Below are 14263 nucleotides of genomic sequence, written 5' to 3' on the forward strand. Positions count from 1 at the left end.
CAGGATCAATGATTTAGCATATTAACCCAAGGAGAACTACCTGGGGAGTGCTGGGATGTGTGTGTGTGTGTGTGTATGTGAGCGGGGCAAGGGGGGGAAGGAAGAGACAGTTATGGGGAATGATTTGACTAAAGTCAATTTAAACTTGACTTTTTCTTTTAAAACACTTTTGACCAGAGCATGAACTTGGACAGGATGCCAAGAAGGAGAGAGAGAGAAGCCACATCTCCCACAAATGACCACTGAAATCAGGATGTCTTATGGACCCTGTGGATTGCAGTTCGTGACTCCAGATGTTTCTTCTGTAACTCACCATCATTCATCAGTGGAAAGTTCATCCAGACCCTCCATGCAAGTTTGTAAATGAAGAAACAAGCCAACTTCAAAAATTAAAAACACACAAAACATCCTTTAATCTTTATACAGTAGTTTTAGTATAACACACAAACATGGGCCCCTTTAGTGTTTCTCAAGTTCATCTGCCAAAGTGAACAATCATACAACACTGTACAATTCACTCCCCATCCCCCAAATACACTTCTGAAGCAGACATTTGATATTTTGGAATGTGTTGCGGTCCATTCTTAACATTATAGCAGCATTGAATTTTATTAACTTGAACAACAAAAAGGGGACCTCATAACTAATCAGGCTTGCTTTATCCTCAAAGCTGCTTTAACAAGCAAGGGAGTCATATACTGTAATTGCTATTCCACAATTTAATTGTTCTCTTCTTAAATCTAATTTTGCAGCTGTGGGTTAAGTGGATACCACAGCTTTCAAGAACATGAAAGCAAAGTACATCTGGGCAACAGAAAGCTAACCATCTCTTGATCGGACGTGTTTACAATGCCATCAGATATTCCAGAATGGTTTGCAGCTCCCAAAAGCTACAGGAATTACTTTCAACCGGTTATTTTATTATTATTATTTTAAAAGCTACACAGACTACAAGGACCTTAACTGCTGAGACTGGAGAACATCATTTCACATACAACTGAGTCTGAAGACAGTGACAGGTTTCCATTAGTCATGATCCCATTCATTTGGCTGAATGGAAGTGGGACTACATCCACCTATTCTTCTCGTCTCCCGTGCCCTTTTCAGATAACTGGTCATGTTCTTAAAACAGTTAACATTTTAAACACACACACACACACACACACACATCTCATAGGAAAACAAAAATACTGACTATCTCCAACTGTGTTGCATATACCTCATAGAAATAGCAGTATAAAAGGACTCAGATCTTTCAATTTAACAGGTGTCAGAGTTACAAACAGCAAGTTCCTTGAGTATCATAGTCTGTGTAACTAACAGCCAAAGCGTTCCTTACTCACAAGTATGCTTACCAAGCCACTAAAGTGGTTCAAGAAGAACAGAAAATGGGCTTGTAAATATCAACTGTATTTTGTTAACTGCAATGCTGTGTATGTGCAAACAGGAAAATGAAATGGTAATTAAGATTGTGCATGGAAAGCGTATAAACCCACTTTAAGATCAAACTAGTAAAAGAGACTCTCTACCTTTAATTGTAAAATAATTCAATGCATCAACTGTGTAAGAATAAAGCTGACTTTTTGTGGCTTCTCCTTTTTTGCCAAACCAAATAAAAATGTTTAACATTAAAAAACAACAACTGGCAAAGAGGAGTTGCAGTTGTTCCCTGTCCCTCAAAATCTTTTGCCAGTAACAGTTAAATATTAAGCAGGTCCTGAATAACCACTCTCCTCCATGTAGGCACCTGTCAATCTAGTCGTTAGGCCAAGACATGTCCAACCACCATTCCCTTTGCCAAAATTCACATATGCTGCAATGGAGATATGCTGTTCTACAAGTGAAAGCCGATTTAACAAGTTCATTTTTGTCTTCAACTAACATACTACATTCCAAGACACTCTTTTAAAAAGTTTATTGTAATCATAATTAAGAACTATCCAAAGCCTGCTCATTAAAAGGGCCATAACAAAGGCTGCACAATAGCGACTGGCTGAATGGAATAAAGTCTTTTGCATCAAATAATAGTACCACAACTTGTATTTCTTGGAGGGGTTCCATAGCAATATTCCAGTGTCTTGCACACAGAATCTGTTCTGGAAAAACACGCGCACACACAGTACTTCTCTTGGTTCAATTAACTGTGAAGCAAAAACTGTCCTAGGAAAGAAGAAATGCATTCCTATTGTTTAGGTTCCCCTTTCCCTCCCTCATAATGGTTTCTCCATGGGAGGGAAGCTTAATCTTCAAGTTCAAAGCTCATTTCATCGTATAGTTCAGGACGAGATGACCTGGAGTGCCGGGAATATTTCAGCTGCAAAAAATCACCCAGTTCATCTAGAGCATCCAGGACCTGTAATGCAACAGTACTGTATTAAGAAAGATATAAAGCTCCTCTCACTTCTGCTTAGCATCAAGAGCAAAGAATCACAGAAGAGTATGTCTGCTTCCAGATAAGGCATTTATGGTTGAATCACCATGGCAAGTTCACTCATATTTTACAGGGGATCCACATGACATTGTCATCCATTTGTAATCCTCTCATGTTTTCCCAGTGCTGCTTCCATCTTTTTTCTTATCTCAAAAAATCCGACTTTGAGGACAGAAGTGTAATGAAATCTCCACACATGTAGATGCCCTTAATGTTACTCTTCTATCTTTTAAGAAACATGGTTTTGATGTGTGCCTATCATAGCTCAGCATACATTCAGTATAGCATTTGCAGTGGGCACCATTTTACCACTTGGTCATTTTTTAAATACATATTTTAAGTAGCACTAAAATACTTATCCGGCTATAGTTAAAAAACAAAATTAAAATAGCAAAGTATCACTTAAAAGAAAATGTTATTAGCATTATAGCGCTATACCCCCTGCTTTGTAGAAAAGGTATTATAGCATTATAAGGGTATAGCACTACAACACCATGATGCTAATTTTTTTTTAAAAATCAGCAAAACACGGTTTCTGGTCACTGCTATTAACCAGCTTCCTAAAGAGGCAGTGCTTAGAAAATGCTTTCCTTTTCTAAAAATAAAAAAAAAGCATTATAGGGGCATAGCACCATAACACTTACATTGAAGTAGTAGTTTGATATTTAAATACTTTTTAAAAAAGAAAGTGTAGTTGGGAAAGTGTTTTGGTGATACTAGAAAGAAATATTTTTTAAAAAATGCCACCCAAATGCAAAGGGTATAGTGAACGTGAGCCGAGGTGTCATAGCTTCAGCTACCCAATGTCAAAATCACATCCCTTAAAAAGACAGAAGAATAGAGCTAAGGGCACTGGTATTGATGGAACATGTCCCAATATACACATAGAACGAGCACAATATCCCCTGAAAGTGTGGAAACACAACTGCAATTCCACTTGTAGCTTACATCAGGAGATCTACGAGCTCTTCATCTGGAAATACTCCGAGTTTCCACTATATATATAAAAAGAAAGAAATCAAGACCTGGAGGATCCAAATGAAATCCATATTCATAACTGTGTTATGAATAGAGAGATGACAGACTTTGGGCCTCAGAATTAGCCAGTGGTATCATTTTGGCCTCCGATGAAGAGGTGGACATTGGTACTTTTTACTCCCTTCCCCCACCCCTGGACATGAAGGGAAAAATGACCCTTTAGGTTGCTTTCCTAATAGTACATTTTGTTTGCTTTTGAATGTTTTGTCCAAACAGTTAACCAAATAGTTGGAATGTTTTGTCCAAATAGTTAGCTCAGTTAATGTTCCACCAAGCACTTGTTAGAAGGAGATAGGCCCTCATACTGCAACTCAGCTCCTCCCACTTCAGAATACGCTTCTTCTACCAGGTCATTATAGCATGTGAAGCTACCTGAACTGTGAATTTGCTTGGTTTTTCTCTTCCCACCTCCATCGCTTCTTTATTTTGTAGTTGCTTCTCTTGTTTTATTTTACGTTGTAATACAATACCTACACAACCAAACCCCAATATACTTACACAATTGTATTTTGTCTGAGTGTTTTAACAAACATACATTTTTTTACGAGTGGTTTTATCCTAACTTTTTTAAAAATTGTACTCCTGCTTTTGTGTAATGGAATTTCCCTCAACACCATTAGAAACACTACTACCACGGATCCAGCCCTAGACCCACTTTTACCACTCCTGACCCCGAAGCATGAAGCTTCCCAAACCTTCCTTAATGGCAAGGAAAAAAAGGAAAGGTTCCTCCTGTGCAAGCACTGGGTCATTACTGACCCCTAGAGGGACACCGCTTATGCTGGCGTTTTCATGGCAGACTATAGCAGGGTGGTTTGCCATTGCCTTCCCCAGTCGTGACTACCTTTCCCCCAGCAAGCTGGGTCCTCATTTTACCGACCTCGGAAGGATGGAGGGCTGAGTCGACCTGAGCCGGCTACCCGAGCCCCCGCTTCCGCTGGGATCGAACTCAGGTCGTGGGGAGAGTTTTGGTTGCAATACTGCTGCCTACCACTCTGCGCCACATGAGGCTCTTCCTTAATGACAAAGGCAGCCCTTATTCATGCCTTCAAAAAGCTGAGGTGCTTAGTTTAAAAGCAGCACTCCTCCCATATAAGCACTAGTATTAACCAAGTGTACGTGAGCAGATGAGAGCATTGCTATTAATTTAAATTTTAAATAGTTCTAGCATAAGAATCCAGGGAGCTTTTGCTATGAAGTTACTACGGATTTTTACCTCAATGGTGAAAAGAGACCAAGAATATCTCTGTCAATTGAAAATGTCTTTAGTGCAATTAGTTACATGACCTTGTAGTACATTGCATTTCTTTATTTGCATTATTTGCATCTGTGTGCGTGTGCGTGCATTATTTGCAGATTATCTGCATTTACCTTACTAAATGCATTGGGACTAAGGTCATTGGATACCTCTTCATTTCAAGAACTAGTGGATGCATAACTAAATTAGGGCAGTAAACATTTTGGGTTATGGATAGTACAGCTTTCTTTTTTCCTTGTTTGTTTCATGTTTATCCAAAGGGAAGATCGGTGATAAACCATCAAGTAGACCTTCTTTAATGGATGCTACAGTGTTATTAGTCCTTCAGAATTGGACTGCAACAGGCAAACTTCACTACACTAACCAGTGCTTGGCCCTTGGGCAAGACACCCTCAATGGGCCCCCTCCTTCAGTGAGTTCTCATGGCCATTGCCACCAGCTCCTCATCCACTTATCACTGCTACCATTTGCTTGCTTTGCAGGCTTAGAGCCAGAGAGCAAATATACAGTCACAACTACTGCTCCTCCTTCTCATCACCATCATTGTCTGATCCAAAGCAGGTGAACAAGCAGGTTGCAACGGTGAAGGGGAGGAGCAATAGCAGGGGGCTCTTGTCACTGAGCCCCTGCTGGGGTGTGGGCCCTCAGCAGGTTCCCAACCATGCCTACCTTTGACCCCAGCCTTGGAACTAGCATTTCCTGTCTTAACCCCACATGGCCTTGGCCTATAGCACTGTACAGCATTCCATTACTCCTCAAGTCTGCCATGAAGCTGTTGTACTATGGTAAGTTGTACTATGGCAAAACGTGTGACTGACACGCAACAGCATGATATTTGCATGGAGAAAAGGATGGAGTGTCAGGGCCATAAAATCATAGCAAGGCCCTATTCATACAAAAAGAGAAAAAAATCAGAGGCAACTCTTCCCTGCCCGTTACTATTTGAATATATCCCAAACTTAGCAGGATTGACATGGCACACTGAAATCTCACCATGACAACAGCTAGGTTAATTACACTCTGGTTTGTTTCAGAATCAAAAGCCTAGAGTTAGGAAGTGTAAACAGTTGTGATAAAGAAGATATTGGCCTGGTTCACACATCACCAATGAGCCAGGATTTAGTGCTACATGCACAAGCTGGAACCAACCTGAGCAAAGCCTCAGGACTGCATGCTCCCTCCACTCCATACGGCCAGGAGGAGGACTCTAGCCAAGTTGTTTCGCTTTACACAAAAGCTGGCTCATCATTTTGTTCAAACCAGAGAAAGGTTCCTCCTGTGCAAGCACCGGGTCATTACTGACCCCTAGAGGGACGCTGCTTGCGCTGGTGTTTTCATGGCAGACTATAGCGGGGTGGTTTGCCATTGCCTTCCCCAGTCGTGACTACCTGTCCCCCAGCAAGCTGGGTCCTCATTTTACCGACCTCGGAAGGATGGAAGGCTGAGTCGACCTGAGCCGGCTACCCGAGACCCAGCTTCTGCTGGGCTCGAACTTAGGTCATGGGGAGAGTTTCGGTTGCAATACTGCCGCTTAAAACAAACTCTGGTTAAACAAACCAGCAAAAAAATTCAGAGTTTGAAATTAGCTTGTTTTGAAACTGATGAGTTTGCTTTAAATCACAATCTCTGGCCCAAATGTAAGGACAAGCCAGCTTTTGGGAAAAGTGAAACAAAACTGGCCACACAGGAGAAGCGGGGAGCATGTGAATGTGAGGCTTTGTTCAGGCATGTTCCAATGCATGCACCTACCACTAAATCCTATGTAGCATTATGTGCAAACCAGGGCATTAGTTTACAAAGGGCATTATCTAACAGGGCCACAGTGCTTATGCAATTGATGTAACGCTAGAGTTAAGCAACCTCTAGTGCAATGCCAATAGCATAAGCTGGCGAGACTGGTTTCCCCAGAACACCCATCACGTCAGCTTACATTATTGCCGTTATGCTAGAGTTTGTTTCTGCTAGTGCTACGTTGATTGTGTAAGCACAGTGGCCCTGTTGGATACTGCTTAGAGTTTGCCTTCTGTCTGTTTGCCCACCCCTAAGTCATGTAATGTCCAAAGTGAATTTTAAGACTTTATGCTCTTGCACATACTATTCCAACTTTTATTTTATTACCCAAACTGACTGGGCATGAAGACCATAGTCCTACAACCAGTCTTTTATGGGTGGAGCTATTTGTCTATACACAACAAACTCCTAACCCTGTTTGCTAATAATCTAGTAAAACATGAGAATAGACAATCTGGATTTGCAATTTATTTTCACTTCAATGGGGGGCACAGCTTGTCAGTGTCAGCTCTTAGCAAAGGAAGTTTTTCCAAATCCATAAAACATATTTCAGCCACTTTTAACCCCACACTCACTCTCTACGTATAGAATACATATATCCCTTTCCACTTTATCACTGAAGGGTTCTATAAAACTTGAACACTTACATATTTGTAAACTGACAAGCTGGTTAGGCAAAATATATTATTTTACCTGCTTTGCATCTTTCCTATGTTCTGCTGTTTCTAACAGTGAACTGAGTATTTATTTACTTTTTAAAAAATCAAAGCTTCCACAATCAAGTGGTGATGATTAGGCAAGGCAGACAGTAAAGAGAATATGGCGCAAGAGAATCATGATGGAGCTTCTCCCAAACCCCTCCAACATGTGCAGTTCATTTTGCAAAGCCATCTGTTGTGCTTACCGTATCTAACATCTCCCGTGTATGAGCAGCTGATACACAAAACCGAGCCCTGGATTCTGTGATGGGAGTAGCTGGGAAGCCAACTACAACCACCCCAATATTTTTGGTTAACATGCGTCTTGAAAATGCCCTGGGTAAGGAAATGAGTGAAACAAAAGGTTATTTCCTTCAAACGGTAAGAAAACGAGACGCCGTAGTGCAGAGTGACTTCTAAACAATGCAAAGATGATGTAAATGCTGCTGATATAAAAGCTAGATTTGCAGGGGAAAGTGTTAGTTTTGTAAGAAATGCATCAACAGGGAGCTGCAGTCTCTATTCCCAGGCATTTGATGGCATATGATGGGCTGTTTAATGCATGCATTGTTTATGGTTCTTACTGATCTTTCAATTGTTCAGAAATCTTTAGTAACAGCAACAGACTAATTCATGGAGGATTAGGCTATCAATGGCTACTAGTCATGACAGCTATAGGCTATCTCTGAAAGTAGAGGCAATATACCTCTGTATGCCAGTTGCTGCATAGCATGAGTGAGAGGGTGCTATTGTAGTCATGCCTGCCTGTGGGCTTCCCATGGGCATCTGGTTTGCCACTGCGTGTACAGAATGCTAGACTAGATAGGACCTTGGTCTCATCCAGCATGGCTCTTCTTATGCTCTTATGACCTACTTTAAATGGTTTTACAGATGTCTTCCTCCCCGCTTTCTCTTTAGGGCAGGGTTGCAGAACCTCTTTCAGCCCAAGGGCCAAATTCTTTCAGAGAAACTCTTGGAGGCTGCATGCTAGTGGTGGGCCAGGCCAAAGGCAAAAGGGGTGGGGCCAGAATGCCTCAAATGCCAGCCTATTGTAGCTTAAAGCTCTTACTGCCAGTCACTAAGCCTTAGGAGAGGCATTTCAGCCTTTTAGAGTGGGAGACAACTGTACAAACGCCAGGAAGCCACCACAGGATCAGTGGCTGTGGAGCCAGGGGAAGGCTCCACAAGGTTCTGCACCCCCGCTCTAGGGTGACCGGATGCAAAAAGAGGGAATTTTGCTGGCTGTTTGTCAGGCAGAGACAGAATCAGAGTTGGAAGGTACCGCAAAGGTAATTACATTTTCATTTGTTTATTTTTAGGCCGCATTTAATGGTGTCTTAAATCTAGCCCAACCCCCTGCCGACACAGGAAAGCCAGTAATATAGCATGCCTGATAGGTAGATAAAATCATAGATGTACTTGCCAACATTCCATTTCCTATGCAATTACTAAAAAGTAAAGGTGCTCTGTCCCTCCTTTGCTTTGGGTCACCCTTCCTCTCTCCCTATGCATTTTTCACTGTCACTTTTTTTTCTGTCTCCAAGAAAAAACAACAACTCTAAACAGAAACAAAAATGATATAACCCACCTTAGCTCAGGGTAAAGCTTACTCCTGATCTACCAGTCGAAGACCAAGGCTACATATTTTTTAGGCTTAGATGAGTAAGCTATTATGTAGAAAGGAACAATGCACCAAATGAATTGAGAACACATAGGAAGCTGTCTTATACCATTGGTCCATCTAGCCCAGTAATGTCGACACTGACTGGCAGTGGGTCTCCAGGGTTTCAGGCAGGAGTTTTTCCTGCCCTACCCTGAGATGCCAGAGATTGAACCTGCCACCTCCTGTGTGCAAAGCAGGTGCTCTACCCCTGAGCCACAGTCCCTCCTGTGAGACTTGGGCTGCAATCCTATGTACATTTACTACTTGAGTTTACAAATGAAATTCTGAAAACTTTGCACAGCTTCCTGGGGCAGTAAGAGTTAACTTACCCAATTTTACCAGGTATGTAAAGGAGCAAAGGGACAACAGGAGAATCCTCATTGCCATAAATAATGAAGCCTAGTTCATGCAATCTTCGCCTGAAGTACCTTGTGTTTTCTGCTAGCTGGCGGACTCTCTGAAGTCCTGAAATAAAGAACAATGAAATCAGTGGGTGCACAAAGTCATACTCATGCTGCCATAGTACAAAAGAACCAAACAAGATCTAGATCGGGGTAGGCAACATTAGCCATGCTAGCTGGGGTTGACAGGAGTCAGAGCCCAAAACATCTGGAAAGTTGCTTACCCCTCATCTAGATCTTCATACTGCAGATTGATCAGCAAGTAACACAGTCTACTACGAAACTAATAAATTCTCTAATATATAATGTAAACACTGCCTGGAGCAATGTTCCTGCAGAGAAGAGAAGGAGCAGGGGGGTGGGGGTAGTTTAGTTCCCCTCCCCCCAGACAGTGTTGAGAACAGGCTCTACCTCCCACCCCCCCCGCTTTACATTTGCAGAGGGAGGACATGTGAATGGTAGCCTCATCATATAGTACACTTCCCGCTTCTCTTTTCAAGAATAGTAATTGCTTCTCAATTGCATTAAAAAGGGCACAGTGGAAGTATTTTGAGTGAAATCTGCAGGAAGAATAGTAAGCTATCATGGCTGACTACTATATGGTAGTTCTACGTTGCTTAATATAATAAACTCGATTTGACGATTTTGTTCTGACATGCAACCCCACCCAAATTCCATTCAACATCTTTTCAAGACAAATTTGGATACCCAGATCTATTTTCTGGATCAAGGACACACAAATCTTCATTGTGCATACCTGGAACTTTACTAAGTTAAAAATATGATTTTGTATATGGTTTTCTGGTATACAAAAGAAAGAAAGAAAGAAAGAAAGAAAGAAAGAAAGAAAGAAAGAAAGAAAGGCTGATCTTTCCATCATGAATTCATTAAAATACTATCCTTTTGGAATGCTAGAGAGGAGTTTGAACGGCTGATACATTTCATCCACTTTAGTGTACTCTGCAATGCTCTAGAGCAACCTTCCCCACAATGTGATGCCCTCCAGATGTTTTAGACTAGCATTCCTGAGCATTGACCATGCTGGCTGGTGCTGATGGGAGTTCAAAACATCTGGAGGGCACCAGGTTAGGGAAGACTGCTCAAGGAGCTAACATAAATTAACTAAGCGTTGGTTCTGATGTTGCATTTCTGCGACTTCCATCTTCTAGATCAGGGGTGAACAATGTGTGACCCTCTCAGGCCTTTACTGCCCCCATAAGAGTACCCTGACACCCACAACCACTGCCAAATATCCCACCACTTGTACTCTCCACACCCTCCCCCAGAGACCCTCACACAGATCACTCTTTCCCTGCTGCTGCTAGCAGCGACCAAAGAGAGGTCTGTATCAGGACTACTGGGGGAAGTGGTGGAGAGAAGGCTTTCTATTCCCTCTCTCACAAATCCTTTCCCTCCCCGAAAAGGTGGTGCACCACTGTTCCAGATGCAAGTAGCGAACTGAGGAAACAAGTGCTAGAAACTACATGGCTATACTACAAAGTCTGTGAGGGGAGTCAGGGTGTTGGACTTGCTGGAGAGACCTAAGTACAAATTGTGCACATCTAGTGCACAAAGGTCACTAGATGACCATCAGTAAGTGGCTCACAGCCTAACCTACCTTGTAGGTTCATTGTGAAGATAAAAGCATGATAACCTCATGTATGTTGCCTTGAGCTCCTTGGAGAATGGGCAGGATAAAACATGACAGATAAGAAAAGGCTCCGTAGCACAAGTCTAATACACAAAAGCTAAAGATAGCTCCTACAATCAGGCTATAAAGCAGCCAAAGCAAGAGTAGCATGTGGAAAGGCAAGTAGACTCCACTGCTGTGACTTGTCCTGGGTTTTCCTACTCAAAGCTCTTAACTCTCTGATAAGAGATACATTTGCTAATGAAAAGGAGAGTGATGCAATAATATATAAAGATGGGGTGGGCCACTTGATAGTTCATCCACAGCCAGGTGAGCTCATTTTATTTCGAGAGAGGCAGATACATGGCTGTGTCATCATGTGCATTTCTGATAGAAGGCTGGGGCCTGCCTCACATGCACCAGCAAAGCAGAACAGCCCTAACATTCCACCACATCAGGGCAGAGGAACTGCTGGAAATGCAGTTGAACTGGGACAAGATTGGGTGGGTCCTTATGCTGCAGTTGAGACTGTAGTTCTTTGCATTCTGACATTTGAGTGCCAGATCACAAACTGGGGCCATTCAGTAGAGTTGCTTAAGGAGTGGGGGGAGGGGAATCCACAGAACAGCTCTCTTTTTATATTGATTTTGTGGAAAGGTAATTTGTGATCTAGACCAGTATAAGTCAGGCTCTCCAAGGGGCAAAAATTCAGGATATTTGCCCTAAACCTGGAAGTTGTCAACCCAGTCTTTGCCACAAGTGTGAATTCTGTTGTATATGACATCAATAAGTTAAACATAAAACACAAAATTCTAGGGTCTAGGTAAACCTAAAGGAAACAGAACCCTTCCCCAATTCAAGACGGTCAGATCTTGCCTTCATCAATGGAGGTGATAACCTTGCTATCTCTTTAATCTTCTAATATCCAAGTAAGTCTAGCCGGATTACTTCTAATGTTAGTTCGTAAGAGACAGACACAAAGCACATGTTTGCAAAAGCTTGCAGGCCGCCTTTGTACATCATAAAGTATCAGATCTTGTGGCGTCTCTGATCTTTTTAACAGCCTGACTGCACCACCATATTTCTCTTTTAGGAGGCCACCATCACAATCATTACAGCATCCCACTCTTTCCAGAGCAGCTATCCAGGGCACATCCTGTTCCACCCCACCGAGAATTATTATTATTTTACATTGTCTCTGGAGCCCTTTGTAATTAGCACTCCTCTTAGGTACCACTTTAAGCCAGACTATTTTGCATTTCCCTATATTCAAAAAAATCAGTAATTACCATAATCCTGAGGTTCTTCCCTTCATCCCATTTGGTTTGAGAAATGAGGCATTTCAGCTCTCCTGATTTCCAAACACACTATGTTGGCAAAGAACTGGAACTTACAGGACTGTAAATAGATTTAACTCTTCTGTATTTCTTTCCCTGATCCACAGATGCATACAGCTGATAACAACAATCTCTATGTGCATGCAGCTGCTGAAGAGATATGTTGGGTCAGAAGGTCTATTTAAGATCCCTCTCAAAATAGATGATTAGTAGTGTCACAGTCAACCACTTATTAGGCAGTGGTATGAATGGAATGAAACCAGCGAAGAATGGACCTCTTAGCTGGTTTCATTCCATTCATGTAGGAGCTGGCTGCCTACACAGATTGTCCTTGCTTCATCAGAGGGGCTATCAGCTTGCAGGATTTCTCTCCTTGATTCATCATTTGGGAACTTTCTTACAGTTTAAACAACTACAAAGGTGCTTTTGCTGCATATGCTTTCCATGCCTTTTGACAAAGCTGCACTTCTGTTGCAGGGATAAGTTGCCCACCCCTGATCTAGAGAGGGAGCTGAACCTTGAGATGATCACACTAGCAACTCACACTAACAGAAATATAACAAGGCATCTCTGAGAGGCAAAAAATATGGACAATGATTTATCAGGAACCAGTTCCAGGATAGGGGTTGCCCCTTGTAGAAAGGGACAGTGGAAGTACATGTCTTCCCACCTGGGAAGGTGGGGACAGTTGAAGTACATGTCTTCCCACCTGGGAAAATTCATATAGAAATGGATAGTTCAGGAATTATCTGTGCCTTTGTTGAATTAAAAGAAAAGGAACCTCCCTTCCCCCGCCCTGGTATTTAAGTATCTTTTATACACAGATCTGGTCACACTGTCAGCCTGTTCTCCTTTGCGCTTACCATTCAGTTTGACAAATCCACTGAGTTAACCATAGCTTAACCATCTCTTCAGTGGTGCTTAAACAAAAACAGCTGTGCCAGAGTAACAAAAAAGAAAAAAGCATCTTACTACAAAGCTTCCCAGTTGCTAATAAAAACAATAGTCTGGGGGTATTTCCAAAAAATATTTTTGGTATAACAGATTTCAAAAGAACCAGTAACAAATAGTGGGGGATGGTGCATCCTTGAACAGCATACAGGAAACATACGAGACTTAGTACATTTTTCGGCACCATAAATATTGTGAGCCTGGGACTATCACATTTTACTGCACAGATTAGAAAAAAGGGTATTTCCTTAAAAGTTACCAAGGGTATAAAAAATTAAATCCTATTTTCTACCAGGAGTGGCTTTAGAGAAGACAAGGGTATAAAAATTAAATCCTATTTTCTACCAGGAGTGGCTTTAGAGAAGACAATCAACGGTTAATGAAGCTCAAGAATGAACTAACACACAGGATCCATGTTCCTGGCTGGAGAGAACTGCACGGAGAGAGAATGCATGAGTAGTACTTCTTTAATCCACTGCTTTCTTCTTCAGTTTTTCAACAAAACAATGGCAAATTAGTATTATACCAGAGGAGATTCCAAGCCTTCTAGGAATTGAAGACCACACTGCCTAATCCATGCCCATATCTGAGATGCCTATGCTAGCCCTTTAAGGGTGTCATACCCAAACAGGAGGCACCACCTTCACACAGGGATCTTCACAACGTAATTCCTCTGTTTGAATTATGCAACTCGTGCTCTCATTGCAGTTTCCCTGGTTTGCTTTGTGGGTTGGCGGTAATGGCCACATTGTAGGGATCAAAAGCATCCAACAAAAAAGCTGCTATCATTTGTCCTTGAATTAAGTGAGCAAGCACAGAGTGGCCTGGGGCAAAAATAGTTCCATAAATCAGGTAATTTCTGGCCATCTACATGTTGTTGGACTGCAATTCCCATCAGCCCCAGCCAGCATAGCCAATGGTGAGGGATGATGGGGGTTACAGTTCAACAACATAGCCCGCCCCTGCATAAATGATGGAGTATAGGGGGAGGCAAGTGACCATCTCACTACAGGAAATATTTTGATATCCCTATATCAAACAAAAAACCTTCCTTCTCCCTAGAAT

General features: G+C 42.0%; 1 protein-coding gene across 7 annotated transcripts in view; it reads right to left on the bottom strand.

Moving 5' to 3' along the window:
• Positions 1–383: 383 nt before the first annotated feature.
• The window catches only part of SPTLC3 (serine palmitoyltransferase long chain base subunit 3), a 124360-nt gene continuing 110480 nt past the window's right edge, over positions 384–14263 (bottom strand). For all 7 annotated transcript variants that reach the window (XM_084824655.1, XM_084824701.1, XM_084824683.1 and 4 more), the window contains 3 exons: positions 9209–9344; positions 7423–7552; positions 384–2353 (listed from right to left, as the gene is read on the bottom strand). In XM_084824655.1, coding sequence (XP_084680781.1) covers positions 2240–2353; positions 7423–7552; positions 9209–9344 — 380 coding nt within the window. In that variant the 3' untranslated portion in view covers positions 384–2239. The remainder of the gene's footprint in view (positions 2354–7422; positions 7553–9208; positions 9345–14263) is intronic.

The sequence above is a fragment of the Heloderma suspectum genome, chromosome 1, assembly GCF_057233095.1.
Source record: "Heloderma suspectum isolate Gila_16-S chromosome 1, 16-S_ref, whole genome shotgun sequence".
NCBI lineage: Eukaryota > Metazoa > Chordata > Lepidosauria > Squamata > Helodermatidae > Heloderma > Heloderma suspectum.